The sequence below is a fragment of the Gavialis gangeticus genome, unplaced genomic scaffold (assembly GCF_001723915.1).
Source record: "Gavialis gangeticus isolate Ggan-Ray unplaced genomic scaffold, GavGan_comp1, whole genome shotgun sequence".
Classification (NCBI taxonomy): Eukaryota; Metazoa; Chordata; order Crocodylia; family Gavialidae; genus Gavialis; species Gavialis gangeticus.
In genome coordinates this window covers 5,373,182-5,390,939 of record NW_017729023.1, presented here as the reverse complement: position 1 = coordinate 5,390,939, position 17,758 = coordinate 5,373,182, and the positions used below count along the sequence as shown (strand labels likewise).

Below are 17,758 nucleotides of genomic sequence, written 5' to 3'. Positions count from 1 at the left end.
GTTCCTAAACTGATCATGTGTGCCACAGTTTTGGGGTTTAGATACCTTAGAAATATGTAATTTTCTTAAGGTAGTGAAACACTTTCTGACAAATCAGAAAGCGTTAAGCTATACCACCTTATGTACTACAAAACTGAGGTATTCAAAATTACTTGTCACTCTTGAAAATGTAGGCCCAAACGTGACTGGTGCCACTTTAGTCAGGGGGGGCATGTGCCCCCTCAGTGACCAGTAAGTGACTGGAGGGGGGGGTCTCCCCTGTGGCCAAACTCACCAACCGGGGAGGGGGGAGGAAAGCCCCCTGCAACTGATTGTAAAGCAGCTGTGGTGCTCCCACTCCCTGGCTGGCGCTTGCAAGGGGGGGCACCGGCGCTCCTGCCTGCCCCCCCTGCTCATTGACTGAGCGGTGAGTGCAGCTTCTCAGGAGGTGCACATGCACCCCCTAGGCATCGCCACTGGGCCCAAATAGTCAAAGTTTTCAAAAGCAGCCAGTGTTATGCATCTTGTATACTTTTTCATTTTTTGTTATTTCCCATTAATCACTAGACATTGTTGCATTGTCTGTTTACCTCCACCACAGGGTTTGGAGCACTGAGACCAGCTCTTCAGTGCCCACTCAAAAGTATCTATCTCCTCCTGAAGTACATTGTTACTGTTGATCATTGGTACTGAATCCTCATGAATGATGTATTTGTAAGTCAGACTAGACCTTGTGTCGTTCTCTTGAGGAATGATCTATTGAAGATAAAACATTAAAAAAGGCTTGACACCAGAGTACATATTTATTCTTTCCAATGTCGACAAATTAGCAACTGGAAATGTAGAGTTTCTGAGATTAACACAAGCTGTGCTCACTGATCAAAAACAACATTGATCTTTCTCATTTATATTTAGTAAAATCAGTAAGATTGCCACAAGAAAAATATTTCTCTAAGAGCCAAAATGAGATCTCTAACACAGGAGCAAATCTGGAACCTTTCTAACATTGGATTATTAGGCTGGATTGTTCTGTGTAGCCTGGCTATGCCTTGTGGCCAAACTAATACACCTTTCTGGAGGAAAGGGTTCATCTCGAACATGGTTCTAACAAAGTGCCCTGATGAGGATGCAGTGGCCCGTGATACTCATGGAAACTGTCCTGTTGATACCATGGGCACTGTATCACACCTGTAGTTAGCATGATACTGCTGCATGAATAGGAAAGTGTTTATGATATTTTGGAATAGATACTGAACTTTGGCCACCAAAATTATTTTCCAACCTTGTTCCTCTTCTAGTTTGTATGGACAGAGCATAAGGCTATCAGATAGCTCTTACACATGCAATGTCTACTGGGAGAAAAAAAAAGCATGGTGATATTTTGTGACATTGGTCACACCCACGACTTTACATAACCTACCAATACAATGACAGCATCATGCAAGGGCCCATCAGTATGAAGTGTTTCTATGTCATCCTCTATGTTGTATTCCCACTCCACACCAAGATCGATGAAGGATCGTGACTTGGCCTCCTCTCCTTTGCCATTCAGAATATAGTGTCCTGTAGCCTGGTTCTTAATTGCTAAAGAGAGCAAAAACAGTGGCAGTTGTGCCTCTTGTTTTAAGAGGGGGTCTGTCTTCTATTCTGATTTTTTTCCCTAAACTTACAACAAAACTAAATGACTGAATTCATATCACTATATGTAAGGCAGACTCTCAGCATGATGTATTTATTAGATCTATGGTGTCACCCTTTATTGAACAGTTATGCTGTCAGGCAACTTTTGACCCCAAACAGTATTGTACAAATTTAAGTATTTAAGTATTGTACAAATAAGCTTTAACAAATCCTCAAACCAAAAGAAATGGTCCCATATTTTGCAACAGATTCTGAGTTATTTTTTGGCAACAAATGGAACTTTCACTACAGTGTTTGCAACCTAGACACAGCAGCATTGTGTAAAGCTTTGGCCCAAAACCCACTGAAGTCAATGAAGTCTCCCTCTCACCTCACTCAGTTTTGGATCACAGGTCTTTATGTATTAGGAAGGGGCCTATGACTCAGAGAAAAATGAAACTGGTAGTCTTTTTCACTGTCCACTGCCCAGACCAGTCATGACATCAGAGTGTGTATTGAAGATGGCCATCCTCCACGTGGCACAGCGCTCCCTCAAGGGCCCAGCATGCCTCAGAGGTGGGCACTGCCCACCAGAGCACAGCATGCTCAAACTCCAGTGAGAGGCGTGCCTGCACCAGGAGCCTGAAAACTCGCAGGGCATCGTCTGAGTCGGTCCCGGCAAGCCAGTTTTGGAAGCTCTTGAGGACGGCCATCTTGGTCTGACCCAGTAGAAAGTTGGCCAGGCAGATGACGCCCCGCTTGGCTGCCTGGTATGGGTAGGAGCACACACAGGTGTTCTCCAAGAGGCTCCTGCCCAGCACCCACAGCAGCTGCTTGAGGATGACAAACAGCAGTCACAGGCAGGAACAGTTGAGGAAGGCATGAAAGAGGTCTTCCTCAATGCCCCCCAGGCAGAATGGGCAGGACGTAGAGGTGGCTGGGTCAAAGTGGGATGCAAATGTGCCAGTGGCCAGGATGCCATGCAGCAACCACCACTGCAGGTCGCCAGTCTTCTTGGCAGTTGGCTTTTTTCCCTCCCCAGGAAGGAACGAAAGAAAGAAAGTTGTGTCTGCCAATGTGATCAAAGTACCATGTTTGGTAACTTATGTGGAGTTCACTTTACCCCCTCAGTCTCTGACCCATGCAGGCACAGTCTATAATCTCACTCTTGGGCTTCTTGACATATATTTGCTGTACAATATAGTAATGATAGTTTTCAGTAGTTCATACTGTGGTGTTTGATTATCTGGAAAAACTGATTAACCAGAATGATACTGACACTAATTATTCTGGATAATCGATACTCTCCTGTACACTGGCTAATCATCATCAGCTCATGATTCTAGAAAAGTCAAACAAGAAGCAAACATATTTACTAAATTTGTGTTGTAGGACTCAGTTCTGCGAATGCAGTAACAAATGCAAAAAGGATGATCAGCAAAGCCTGTAGCAGGTTACAGTTTTCCAGCACAAGGATTCCATTTAGTTTGGTTGTTATTTTATTTCTCAGGTTCTTTGATGCATGGCTTATTGATTCAAATTAACCCTCATGCATACAGCCAAACCTGAGGAAACAGGAAAAAAAAAAAAAAAAAAACTTACCAAGAATGTGAGGAGAAGCCTCGTCTTCTTGGATAAACACATGTCTAGCACCATGAGGGATATCAAACATCTTAAGGTACCCTTTGGCATGTGTAGTGGTCATTGGAGAAAGCAAAGGAAGAAACAAAAAGCAATAGCTATGGTTAGTAAAGCACTACATTATCCATCTCCTACTTGCAGAATAGGGCATCCATAAACCTAGAAACAGTTTCACCAAGAAACTGAACAGATAGGTTTGTAACACATTCCATTAATTTTTTTTCACTTTTTTCTCCTTTTGGGGGAAAAAAGAAACTCGTTACAAACCTATTACCCAATTACTTGTTATATTGACTTAAAGCTATATAATTAACATTTCAGGCAAAAATATATGTTTCCTGTGTTTCTCACAATTAAAACACACAGCGCTACCTGTCACCTACCTATCAGCCACAGCTGAAGACTTCAGGTTTACATAATTTATTGCAAGGTGGTCATCTCTTATTGTGTATTTACTTAACTCTCTCAAATATAACAGTATATGAAGAAATGTGGAAACAAGCCATCATAAACTACTGTCACAAATCAGTAAGGAATTATTTACATGGGAAGTTAAAACCAAATTAATTATGGTTATGAATTTAAAATGTATTGTTAAACTCCCTCTGCAGTAATTGCCTATTTTTGTATTAGGGTTAATTAGCTCTCCAATACTGAGAGCAAAATGCTTTTTCCAAAAGGACTGTTCATATTCTGAACTCTTACTTTTTAAATGTGAACCACAAATCAATGGTTTAGAATATCATTTTAGAAGGCAAAGTAATATTTTTTCCATCAAAGGGAAAAAAACGTTTATGGAAAATTATTTCTCTACTTCTGGCCACCATAATTTTGCACCTCTCCAAATGACAATATGTTGGCAAGGACTGAAGTGAACATTTTTTAGCACATTTAAGAATGCCAGCTTTTAGCTATTTTAAAGCGTAGTATTTTCATATTTATTGGTGTATTTTCATCTTGAGATGGGTATATTAAACTAATCAAATCTTCTTAGTACTAATATATAGCATTTTGATAAACTGTTTTATTTAAAAAAATGCTGTACTAACATGTCTCACTCTCACATCCTGCTTGTAATATGAAATCTATACATTGCAGTCCTCTTGCAGAATCAGCATAAACTGATGGGGAAAGAATTAGACTCCCTTTTGTATTAAATAACCACAAGATTGATAATTCATGTTTGATGATTCTGGTCCAAGATTCCCACTGTTGAACAACTCTTCTCTTGGCTCACATGCTGTAACATATACAGCTACTTGGAAAACTGATGAAGAAAATAAAGAGATGTGTGGCTGGTATTTATTTGCATAAGCAGTATTAGCTAATTTTTTTTTTACTGGTCAAGTTTCAAACATATGAAACATACAGTTTTTGCCTGCTCTTTTGCAGTACCTGTAAAAGAAAAGCCAGAAATTAGAGCTGAAGGGAGTTCTGGGTTGTCATGGATGCCCATCTTTCTGCAAGTGGGTAAAACTTACCCAGAATATTTTTAGACTCCTTTGTTTCAGAAAGGGAAATATTGCGAGCTCCTTTGGGCAGTGTGAATGCTCCTCTCGTCTTCCCTTAAATAGAATGTCTTTAATTAGTGTTCTGGGAGCCCAGTCTTCCTCTTTCATTGACTACATTTTCAGCCAGATGCATTTTACAAATGCAAGGTACAAATTACATTGTTACATTATTTGCACAAAATGAATTTAAACCATTATTGTTCGAAATAACCAGCAAATTTTAATAGTCAATGAAAGTCAGACTGAGCATGAATGGGAAAAAAAGTCAGGGAGGCGATTTTAAGTTTGATACTTGCAGATTTCATTTTCCAGCAACTTGATTTCTTTTTGGCACCTCTTGCTTAAATGTTTCCCTGTTGGAAGAGGTCAATTAGTCCTTTTAATTATTATATTTCCAATATTACTGTAAAGCAATAGAAGTTATGTTAGCACAGAATCATTAGCTTGGAAAGGACTGATTAAGAACTGGCTCTTTCTAAATCATCTAAGGCTACTGGTCATTTTCAAATGAACTGAATGGCAGATTTTTGGAATACCATTTATATTTTGCACATGGTCCATGCTTTACAGCAGTGGTTCTCAGTCATTTTGGATTCAATGCACCCTATTATGAAATGCCATCTCTGAGCTTCCACATACTTTTTGACTAGGGGAAAATAATAGAACAAGTTTTTGGTTGCAAAGAACTCAGAAAGTCCACAACCAGTTCAGACTGTTTTTGACACTGTGGTTTCCTATTTGAAATCTCTGCATTTTGTGGTGTAGGTGTTTGCATACCTAACAGTGCTAATATTGTGGGGCACCCCAAACAGCATCTTGCGCACCCTGGTTGAGAATCAGTGCTATAGAGAATAAAAAATTAGCATTACTTAGAAAATAACTTATAAGAATGAGTAGAAAAAAATCTGTGTTTTTTTTTCAATGAAAACATTGGGAAAATTCAGGAAATTTTCACTTTTGCTTGTGATGAAGGATTTAAGTATTTCAGAAGGCACAGTAAAATACTGAAGTGCTACTGGTTCCAGAAATAAGCATGATTACATATATACCTGCAATTTGCTGTTTTCCATCCCTGAAATATACAGTATTTGTTTATTCACTATGTTATAAATAAATTTCCCATCTAGGACACCACATAGAGCAGCAGCCAGGAAAAAAGGTGTAGAAAGCATCAAGATTTTAAAAGATCATGTATTTTATAAGGAGGTTACAAGTGAATAACTCAGTTGGCCTGAAGAGTTGGTAGCAATAATTATATTCCCAAAGGGCTGTGGTAATTAATAAATATTTTACAGTGGAATCCTTGTAATGTTTCATTTTTATGCATTTTAATTTCTTCTTTTGCTAGGTTTAACTTGTTTTTTTAATATACTGACCAATTTTTTCAGTCATTCATACTGTTGTACACCTGGATAGCATCTCTGGCTGCTATTAATACTATTTGCGGCTATGCAAGTTAAATTGCAGACACACAACTCCTGACTTCTCCTTTAGCTTACTTCCTGCTTCAACCCAAGCCCCTCTAAGATGTACAGCAAGTACCCCTTTGCATAGTTGTTTTCCACAGTATGCTTGGGAGACAGATCCTTGATCTACTTCTCTATAGTCTACATTACCATTAGCAGTATGGATAAGATTTGCCCATCGGGGAACAAGTTTTTTTTTTAAACCAAAACAAACAGCTTTGAAAAGCCTGAACATGAATATGCATGCGCACATACGTGCATGTTACAAAATATTGTTCTAAAACTATATACTCTTCATATCATTTTGTACTCACATTTCCTTTTTAAAATCTTTAACGTGTTGTCAACTTCATATGAAGGCTCATAATTTCAACCTCATTTTGATGCCTTGGTAAAAAAAAAATAACCATTTGGCAAAAGCTTGATATACCTCTATTTCCCTGAGTGTGCAACATGGTTTCATGTATGTAGCAGGCCTCATCCCTTGCTATCATTATGCTAGTCCGCAGTGCTATAAAATGGCAGACCCAGTTAAGTGCACTGAGACAATGCTGCCAGTAGACAAACACAATTGCCATTGACTGTAGCAGAGGGTATGCTTAAGTGCTGAGAGGTACCATTTGACACGCTATTGATCGGGGAGGGTGTTTAATATAATACTCCATCCATTACGGCAACAGTTAACTGATGAGGCTAATATGTTAAAAGTAGTCTAGGGGATTTGAATTCATTACCGTTACCATTACTTGTACCTCCCCCTCCAAAGAAGACATTCACCTTTCCGGGGGAAGCCACAACAATGGGGCAGGAGAGGAGAGCAAGGTTTTGGTTAAAAAGTGTTTGGAATCAGCTTCTTCACTTAAGACATACACCCCAATTTTTCATTGCTATTTTTCAGGACAAAGGGGAGCATAATATGTAAATAAATAAAGTAGTAAAGGTGAGTATGCGGATAAATTTCCTGGACCACTTTTAAAATCTCAGCCTTGACATCTTTTCTGTTCAGCTAATAGAACCTCATGTTTCAACTACTTGTTTTTAAATATATAAAACAATTAGAATGAGAAGAGGATCCCACTGAAAAACATTATGCCTAGCTCTCAAGCTGCATATTTACTTAAGACACAAAAATAATTATATGATTGCAGATTGCATTTTGTTTGGGTGTTTTTTTCTTTTTTGACCTAGGGATTTTAATTTGGGAGTTTACAACACAAAGCCAAATTAATAGACATAAAGAACAAATTCAAAGATGTACATAACAAACATCAAACCTTCTACACAGCAATGTTTTCACTAGCAATTTAAAGAGAAGCATGTGGAAAACATAAGTCACCAAACAAGATGACTCCTTCAGAGGTGTTAAAATAAAATGTATGCAATGCATAGTGCTGTGAAAGGAGGGAAGCAGATATAACAGGTATAACACCAACACTGAATAAAATACAATGTATGACTAAATAGCATTTTTCAATCCCTGACTCAGTGTTCAGAGACTGAAGAATACTATGAATGGAGGCTCTTTAAGGCCCTGCTCCTGCATGGCTGACATCAGCTGGACACAATTTTTATTGAGGCCCTGGTTTCTACAAGGGTAAAATGGACTTAGCTTACATTTACAACCCCTTTCAAGTCTCTTTATATTGCTGTGGTGGTAGCAAAGAATCCATTGTTTTAAAAAAGTAACTGGTGGCAATTGATATCAAAATTGCAGGATCAGGCCTCAATCTGATGACTAAAAATGAAAAAACAAAAGCAGACACAGGGACTTAGTCAATTCCATGTTTCATTCTGTATAAGCAAATGTGCTCTACATAATGTTGTTGGACGTCCTAGTTTAGCCAAATTCTCTTACAAGGGGTCCTTCAACAAACAGAAAACAAATCCTTAATATTTTGTTTTTATGTTTTTATAAAAGATATGCAAATTCTTTATTATAGATCAAACTAGTTTTTGTAAACAATCTTCCAACTTTGGTTAAGCACCTTCTGATCAGTCCACATGAACAATAAATACAACACAGCATTAACGATAATATGGAATGTATCTGGAAGCATGAAAAGGCTAATCCTACCAAACTTTTTAGGAGTTCGAGTAAAGGTCCCTTTTACAGTTCGGCAATGCGAGTTATCTCCACCACAGACCCCACATTTATCTTCAACTTTATTGGAACCAATTTCCTTGTCACAGCCCACTTTCTGCAGACAGAAGAGTAAAAGGAAGGGGGGAAGGGTTGTTTTTTGGTCTCTTACAAATGTAACTGCAGAAGAAAAACTCATAAAAATAATTCACTGTGAAAATTTCACCCAGCCAGATGTATTTTAAGTGTCAGTTACTTGAAAGACTGCAGCTGAATAACAGTTCTAGGGAAAGAGCTAAGAACAGATTTGTACATTATACTCACATATGACATGACCCTTGCAATTAATTTGCCAAAAATAAAAAAGCACTAGAAGCAACTAGCTTTAAGAAAGGATTACTTAGAAAAGCATGGTACATGTCAGTAATACATCTGTACTGTGGTTATAACATGTGATTAAAAAAATTAGGAAACTGTGGAATACAAAGTTTGGCAAACATTTTTTTGAAAATGCTTGCAAAAACCTCTCTCAAAATACTTGTTGAGTATTTCTGAACAACTCTACTGACGATTATTAACCAATATTGTTCAGGCAGGAAACCAAAGCCAAACCTTAAAAAAATTATCACTCACCACGCACTCTCCACGCACACAAATACTGTATGGATCTTTATAAGAACAGCGAGTCCCATCATGGGCCAGTTGTTTCACATAAGCGACATCCCCTGTTTCTTTGGATTGGCAGTAAAGGTGACATCTTTTATTGGCTGCATAACAGGAAGAGAGTTAACGCCATGCATTTCAATAACACAAGAGCGTTGAACAAAAACAGTTTTAAATTCAAGACATATCACACAGGGACACTATCTGATAGAATACAACAGTAAACACACACATGTGAAATCTAGTCAACCTCAAAACATCACAGAAATCAACTTCCTTTGAAATGGCATTGCAGAAGTAAGTCTAGAAGTAACTGTTCACTCCAACTCAGAAGGCGAACTAAGTCTGATGTGGGAAACTGGTGAATGGTAGAATAATGTAGGCCAGGATTCTGAAAGAACCTAAGGGTACAAAGTGCCCAAACCCACCAAACGTCAACTGGACCTGGTCCCTATCTCCCTTAGGTTCCTTTGAAACTGCTAGTCCTACTTATACTTCCAGATCACTTAATCAAAGTTCATATTTGTGGCAGGAGGGGGTACCCCCCCAAAGGGGAACCCAAGGGTGGGGGGCCCCAGAAATTTCCCCTCTGTATCTGAGTGCAACATCAGAACCTGGTGGAGGCTGGTGAGCTCTCCTGTGTCCCTACAGGGAAAGCAGCTGCTGGATGGCAGAAAAAGCAGCTGTGATTTGCAGTTCCTGTTTGATCTGTACTGGAGGACACCCAGGAGCCAGCCAGATAACTGGAAATCCAGCATGGGCAGAGAAGGAGGAGAGAGCAATGGGAGAATGGTGCGAAGAGCCGCACAACTGAGAGGTAGGCAAACACCAATAAAGCTGGTGAAGGAAGAGCCTCTGTGGTCTAGAAGTTTGGAGGACCACCCGGCAGCAGGTACCTGAGCCCCTGGAGAAGTGGTGAGGAGAAGAAGCCCCAGGATGCCTTTACCAAGCCAGGTAAAGAAAGGGAGGACTTATCCTTCTTGATTGGGGCATGATGAAATCAGCAGGCAGTTAATGCGCCAAGTGAGTGAATAGGGAACGGTTAATTACCTAGAAGGGAGCGCATTTTGGGATTTGCAGCTTTTTGAAAGTAGGAGCTTTATTATGTGAGAGAATATGGCCCTTAATGACTGGAGAATACCGTGATTATCCAATGAAACTAGTTGGACTAATTGATTTCCCTTAGTGGTCAATTCATTACAGACCTTTTCTTGATTTCATTATGTATTATTATGTAATAGCATCATGGAATTAATTGAAAGGATGGATTTCCTCAATGATTAATGAATTGTGAACGTATGTATTGATCTCATTGTTTGATTGACTAATGGAATGAAGTGGGTGGATTAACCTTTTAAAGGATTCATAAGCAACGGACTTTTTTTTTTATTTAATTGATTATCATTTATTTATGGTCCATTGATTGAGCAGAAGCTTTAGTAAGCTGAATGTGGATCTGAGTTGATATCTGGCCCTACAGAATTATATCAGTAGTACCCAGTGTGCTAATATCAGCGCTGTACCATTTTGTGGGAAGTAAGTTATACATCATCAAAACGCTTGGCTGGCGTGTGGAAGGGATGTGAGAGGAAGTGGAGCCCCATAAAGTGCCCTCATGTGCAATCAGAACCAACTCCAATTGATGACCAGGAACCCTCCCATTGATTTCCAAGATCAAGGCATGGTGGGTGAAAACAGGGTCAGTTTCAGTGACTGGGACATGCTGAGGCCCAAGCTGTCCTACCTTAAGAGCTGACACTACAGGGGTCTGACCTCCTGTTCATTGCAGCACAGGTAATACCAGCAACTGCATGCACAATATTAAAACTATGAAGTGTATCTTATGACGTAAAAAGTATGAACAACAAGTCAGCTGCATTGGCAACTACCCATCAAGGTTTGCGGTGCCTTTCATAAGGCCAGAGGTGTCAAACTCAACTGGTCCCAGGCTGGCCACCATAATGGCAGGAGCAGTGGCAACTAGAGTGGTGGTGTTAGGCAGCTGCCAGGTGACTGAGGGCTGTGTTGACCAGCCTTCCCTTGCCCATGTGCTACTGAAGGCCATGGCTACTGTGGTCGCAGGATCCCAGATTCTGTGGTAGTCCCCACCCGCTCCTGGACATGCCCCCAAATTCTCTGGGCTGATGGTGGCTTGACAAGCCAGAAAGAGTTGGCTCAATGGGCCAGACAGATCCAGCCTGCTGTTTGACACTCCTACATTTACCTAATAATCTTATTGTTGTTGTTGTCTTTATATCTCTCATTCACTAAAATTAACCAGAAGAGAGAAAGCTAATGCTGTTAATGATTAAATCTGCTAGACTGAGGTCTGCTAGACTGATGGTGGAGGAGATGGGTCTCTGGAAGAGTAGAAAAATATTACAGAATTTTTAAGACAGTGCTTTTAAGATGACATGTGTGATACTTTTAGCTGTACTTGACAAAACCAGCAATGATTAAACATTAATAATGATACTGTTATGCAAGCCTCCTGTAGACATACTGTGGGTGATTGGCAGACATAAGGGGGCTAGAGAGGTCCTTCTGGTAGTGAAAAAGAAACTTGGGGCATATAAGCAAGGTCACAGTCATGGAAGGCAAGTAAGCACTCAGCTGAGCACCTTCAACTTCCACAGGCTTCCCTGAAGGTGCAAAGAGCCATAAGCTCTTTGCAGGATCAAACCCTCACCAAGGAAAGGATCAGGTGGGACTTGTGTGCCCAAGATTGAGCATGAGGAAATTATACAGCAGGTTCTCATTGACTACACCTGTTTTCTTATTTTGGGCCATCACCCTTTCTCTGTTTGATTCCCACCTATTCCTAGCATGACAGTTACTATTTTTTGCAAGCAACACTATTCAAGGACACCTTCAGTCCTTGATGTGCTATACAGTGAAGCAAAATCCCAGCAGGGCTGCAGGTCCTGGGGATCTGTTTTTAGAAACAACATCGTTCTAAAAGAGTAACTGTACGTACAGTCAGGATGTTCGTATGGCAACCAGTGGTGCTTGCTGTTTTGATATTCAAAATGGGAATTGCGCTGCTGACACTGCTGAGCTCTGAAGTCCTCAAAGTGCTTTGGACATTCTTCTGTGTTGCAAAGCTGATATTCAAAATTCACACCAGCACAATCCTGACCCCCATTGACTGGCCTGCATCAAAACATGTTAGAAAGGCTTTAAAAAATACTTGAACCTCAGGAATAGAGATTTGCTGATGGCATGCTCTAGTGCAAAATAGCAGTTTAATCTCAAATAAAAGTCTCATTCTACTTCTCAGAGACAAATTTACAAAGATGGGTGCAATGGGTAACCTGGCAAAAATGAAAACAGAATAAACAATAGAGCCCCCCATTTGCACTTGCAAAGCTGTGTGAGAACATGGGCTGGTCAGGTGACTAGCCATGCAATTGCCCAATCTGAATGCTTGAATGGAAGGTTTTGTAGATGCAATAGGTGCGTCCATGCACTGATAACAGTAGACTTGCAACGGATTCTACGACTGTCATTTAACAGTGCATCTGGTAGATTGCTAAATCTGTATTCCAACTTCTCTCCACTGCTTTGCATATTTCCTAATACTGTATGGATTTTTTTGTTACATGTGTCTGGAAGTTCTACCACAGTCCAAAGATAATCCCACCCTTCCTCATGTTCTACAAATAGTCTGGGTCCTGGAAAGAATATAGCAAACCCTCAGGTCCACAGGTAAGCATACTGCAACTTTAGAGTCCCTCCCTAGCACCTGTGCAAACCTTGCTGTTGTGTAATAGTGGAGAAACCCCAAAGCACCCCTAAACAAAGCTTTCATTTACACCCTGAGTAAAGTCAGACACAATTACTATCATGCTGCCACAGCCTGTAGGTAGGGGTGCTCCAGTCACTATGCCCTGAATGGAGTCCCCAAGCCACTCCTGTGGGAGCTCAGCCCCCTGTGCATGAGAACCATTCCCAAGTCTTGCTGGACTTGAGAATTCTGGCAGGCATTACACCCACACATGAATGTCATTCAAACTGTAGCTCACAACCACAAAGATTCCAGTCCAGTGGGGAATACCAGTTACTCAGAGACTTCCAGGCTCACATTGGATTGTTGCACTGGCGTGTTCTGAAGCGTACTCCCGTACCACAGGTCCGTGAGCAAGAACCAAATTTAGTCCAGGGTCCCCAGTTGCCATCCTGTTTCAGTTGGTTTGCATTCTTCCACATACAATGGCCTTTGTAGCACCACTGAAAAATACAATGCAAGCAAAACAGAGAGGTGCAATTACAGTTATATAATGAGCAATGCAGTTATGGGCTAACCTGTTATAGTACCTGTCCTTTACCATGAGAAATCATACACATGCACTGCCCTGGGCACAAAACAGGGGATGAATCAAAGACTCTGACTCACAGCTCCCTGGGAAAGGAAGAGTCATATTTCCATCTACTCTTTATCTGTCTACTCTTGTGCTAGTACCTACACTACAGGCTAGCAACATGCTCCTACCTTATGGAGCTTAGGGACTCTCAAGCCCTTCATTATTCTGGTAGGATTCCTGTTTGCTCCCTTTTGGTCTTGTTTTCTGCTGGCTTCCATTCAGAACTAGCTATTTTAAGAATTATGCTGCCAGATACACACCAAGGTGCAGCATAAGCCTTTTTGTTCATATTGACCAGTTCTTGATATCCAAATACACTGGGATAGAGGGTTAGTCATTCAGCAGCATATTTTTGCTGTTGACAGTGACACATTCAGGTGGCATAAGTAGCTTTTTTGTGTCTCAAAGTACATAGGATTTGCTACAGCAAACAGCTATTTTCATATAATTTTATAATTAAAACTGAATTAGAAGCAGGACACCCACTGATGGAGATATTATAAGGGAAAAAAAAGTTATTCCAGAACATTTGTAACCACTGAGCCACAAGACATCTGGCCCACGAGCACCAGGAGTTTAGGAGTAAGCAGGTCAATCCTACAGTAAGAGCACTATCTGCTTCAGTGGCTTTCCATTGCTGCTTTCTGGGCAGCTTGAAAATGAAACAAGACTCCACGAATGTCACATAAAGCCTGCAAGAAGACACCACTATAAGGTCAGCCCTAAGGTTGGGTTTCAATGTCTTGGTTTCATAAAATACATTATGCTACAATTTGCTTTGAAGACAGGCCAGTGCAGTACACAGAAAATTGCACTGAGAAAGGAGAGATCCCCTTTTTATCACCTAGAACTCAATCCTACAGTGTGCTAAGCAACTTCTGTAGGTTATAGGTGCCCCTAAATTCCCACTGAGTCAGGGAACTCTGTGTGTAAGCTCCAGACAAGATCCAGAATGGTTTTTGTGATGAAAAAAGGATACTGAAAGCACAACATACTTTCCCAGGAGCACATTCGGTCCCATCAAGCGGAGGTCCCTTCTTAGTCTTACAGAAGTATGGGTTGTCTGGGTGGCTACACCACAGCTGCTTGCAGGGGTCAAAGGTTCGAAACTGAAATGTAGCAAAAAGCCCAATTCACTTATGAAATTAAATTAAAAATCCAATTATTAACATTAATTCCAATAACACTCAGGTCACACTCACCAAGCTGTTTAATAGGTTAAAACTAAACTGACTAACCACCACCATATATATACATCAGAGTGTAGTATCATAATACAAATATACCATACTGAAGCTCTTCCCCAAGAGTTACTACTGGTTTTTGTAAAATCAGGCATTATGCACTCTGTTGTCACAAAACCCCAGGAATATATCCAGACATACTTGGAACCATGTTATACGGTCATTTAATGCCTTCATACAATGTCTAGTATAAATGTGCACGTTTATTTCTATAACAAATAAGCATAATGTGCAAACAGTATTAAAAGGTATGCATTTAGAATTAAGGGAAATGTTAACCACACAAAAGGAGTCTCTCTGACAAAATATGAGTGTATCTCTTTTGGACTGGGCCACAGCAGGTAAAAGCCCAAGGAAGGGCCACTATTTCTGCAGACAGGCAAGGTAGGAAAAGATGCATTTGCTTAAATAAGTTATTATGATTTGAAACACCACTTAGGGCCTTGTTGCACATTAATAGTAGGCAGCTCCTGGAGCTCTTAAACCCCAGACTGGCCATACATTAACACCAGAAACTAGTTTTAAGCACATTTAAGGTAGCTGAAAGTTATACCACTCCAGGTCAGGTTTACTGCTGACCTGTGTTACCAAGCTCAGGTTCCATTAATGTGTGGCCACCCCCCACAGGTGAGCTGCCCAAGTTTCAGTCCTCCAGCATCCAAGGATGCAGTGTCTCCCCCCACCCTCCTGTATTATGTGGACAAACCTTCCATCCCCTGAACTCTATTGCTCACGGGGCAGTTCTGGCACCAAGCCAATCCCCTCTCCCACCCCTGGGTGTTTGACCTTCCGACTCCTGGGGGTGCAACCCCATGCCAGCTCCCCAGATCACAAGGCATGGACAGGTCTAGGTGTGGGGTCTAGCGGGGTGTGGGGAGAACAAGGTAGGTAGCTAGATTGGGTCCCATGAGCTGGGAGGCTTCACTCTAAGGGCAGGGGCCATAGCTCCCCCAAAAGTGCCTACCCTCACCTCTCCCACCTCCTAGCCACCCCAGGAAACATGACCAGCCCCTCCCCGCCATTTTATTAAAAGATGAGACTTTCTTTAATTTACTTCCTCTTTATTTTGAATTATTTTTATTTTTCAATTCTTTTTATTTTATCTTTCACTGATTGATTGATTTCTTTCCTTTCACCACCACCCTTCCCTCACCCCCATTTCCTTCCCACTGCCCATTTCCTTACCTACCCCCATCCCATTAATTTTCAGCCTCCCAGCTTCATATTCCTGCCTCCACAAATCATCTCTAACACAACCCCACCTAGAGCAGGGATAGAAGCCTGTTCTGGCTCTCCAGCTTTGTAGTGGCAACTCACAGCTGTAGCTCCTAGTCCAGCTGCTGCTCACCAACTCTCTAGTGGCAAGTCATAGCTGTGCAGGTTGGGGACAGTCAGAGCTAAGGTTTTTAGCTTTAAGGTCTGACTGCTCCAAATTCAAGGTAGCACTAAGGGCCTTGTTACATGGTAATTTTGGGAAGCTTCTGGAGCTCTTGACTCCTAGATTATCCACACATTAACACCTCAAAGTGGTTTTAAGCACTTATGAGGCTCAAAGTTATGCAACTAGAGAGCAGGATTATCTCTGATTTGTACTACTCAGCTCCTGTTCCATTAAGGTGTGGCCACTCCCCACAGATGTCTTGGCCAACATTTGTGCGGTTCACAGTGGGTACATCGACACATGCAATTAACATGATGTAGTAAACTCTGGAGTACTTTGAGCCAGAGTGAACTGCTCATGGGCCCAGCATCTACCAATGCGATTGGGACAGCGGCACTTTGAGCCAGGGTGGAGCTGGCTGGGGCTAGCAGCAGGCTTTGGGGTCAGGGCCAGGCTCCAGGTGGCAGAGGAACTGGCTGGATCACAGGGATGCTGAACACGTGGAGCTGTGTGGCTAAGCAGCAGCCAGCAGTCTGGCCCGCGCCCAGTCATTAATGAAGTCTGCGGGAAAGTTCTAATTAGAACACTCCAGCAGCCTGACTGTGATGTGTATTCAGCATCCCCAGGTTTCAAAATGGTGGTGAAACAAGCTGTAGTTAACATGCTCTTGCCACCATTTTGAAAAACAGGATGCTGAATACATAAGATGCTGTGGGCATTTTAATTACAGTGGCTCCCGAGACCTGCTCTAATTAAAATGCTGCCCCCCACCCGTCCTCAGAGCATGTGTATAGATATTCCTACAGACCTATAAAACTAATGGCCCTCATGAAGTACATGAGAAGTATCAAGATAACACTTCCGCTCCATCCTCTTAGTCTCCTGGATAATTAAGACTAATTTGTCTAAACTGGCATTGAAGCTGCATGTGTAAACAACTGTCCCCACACTTGTTTTAATATGAGTCAAAGCCTGACACAATCAGACCCAGGATAAACCCAGCCTTTATTTTAAGCCTTAGGGTAGAAACAGATGTCACCCAACATTGCATTTTTGTCACCATAAAAACTTTTATGGTGGCACAAATAGATGTCCCTTCACTTTCCATTTCATATCAGTGAGCACAACTAAAGGTAGTACTGAATTTACTTAATTCCAAGATGAGGTTTTCTCCCCCATTTAATATGAAGGGAGAAGCCTCTTGTCTTAGCATCAAACACAAGGGTGGTTGAGGGAAAGGCAGCTGCTGTGGCTTGGGCTCCAGCCCCTACCCAGGGTTGGGGCCATAGCCAATACCCACCCCTGGTCCCACTGCCTGTGCACTCTACCATCTACCCCCTGCAGGTTCTTCCCCATCTCCCACCCCTTGCACAGCCCCTGCTCCTCTGCTGTTTCTTTGCCTCCCTTATCTTTGCTTTGTGCTTGCACTCTGTCCACACTCCAGCCTGGGGCACTGAGCACAGCCCCAGCCCAGCCCCATAAAAGTGGCACCATGCTCAGTACTCCCAGCTATAAAGTGGAAAAAGCCTGCTAGCATAGCATACTACCATGTGGTAGTCATGGGGGACCTGAACTTCCCAGACATCTGCTGGGAAGAGCAGTCAGCCAGGTCTGACCGCTCATGTAAGTTCTTAGCAGGAATGCAGGACCTCCATCTAACTCAGGAGGTGCACAGCCCCACCAGGGGACATGCCTTGTTGGACCTGGTGCTGGCCATGGGAGATGACCTGGTGAGGGGGCTGCGGGTGCTTGACCACCTGGGCGACAGTGATCATCGCCTGCTGGAATTCACCATCCAGCACAAGGTGG

General features: G+C 41.7%; 1 protein-coding gene across 1 annotated transcript in view; it reads right to left on the bottom strand.

Moving 5' to 3' along the window:
• Positions 1–17,758, bottom strand: part of ADAMTS3 (ADAM metallopeptidase with thrombospondin type 1 motif 3) — a 368,935-nt gene that overhangs the window by 25,361 nt on the left and 325,816 nt on the right. Inside the window, exons 9-16 of the mRNA XM_019516763.1 lie at positions 14,320–14,433; positions 13,045–13,190; positions 11,938–12,113; positions 8,931–9,064; positions 8,292–8,415; positions 3,202–3,282; positions 1,400–1,563; positions 570–735 (exon numbers count right to left, since the gene is read on the bottom strand). Coding sequence (XP_019372308.1) covers positions 570–735; positions 1,400–1,563; positions 3,202–3,282; positions 8,292–8,415; positions 8,931–9,064; positions 11,938–12,113; positions 13,045–13,190; positions 14,320–14,433 — 1,105 coding nt within the window. The remainder of the gene's footprint in view (positions 1–569; positions 736–1,399; positions 1,564–3,201; positions 3,283–8,291; positions 8,416–8,930; positions 9,065–11,937; positions 12,114–13,044; positions 13,191–14,319; positions 14,434–17,758) is intronic.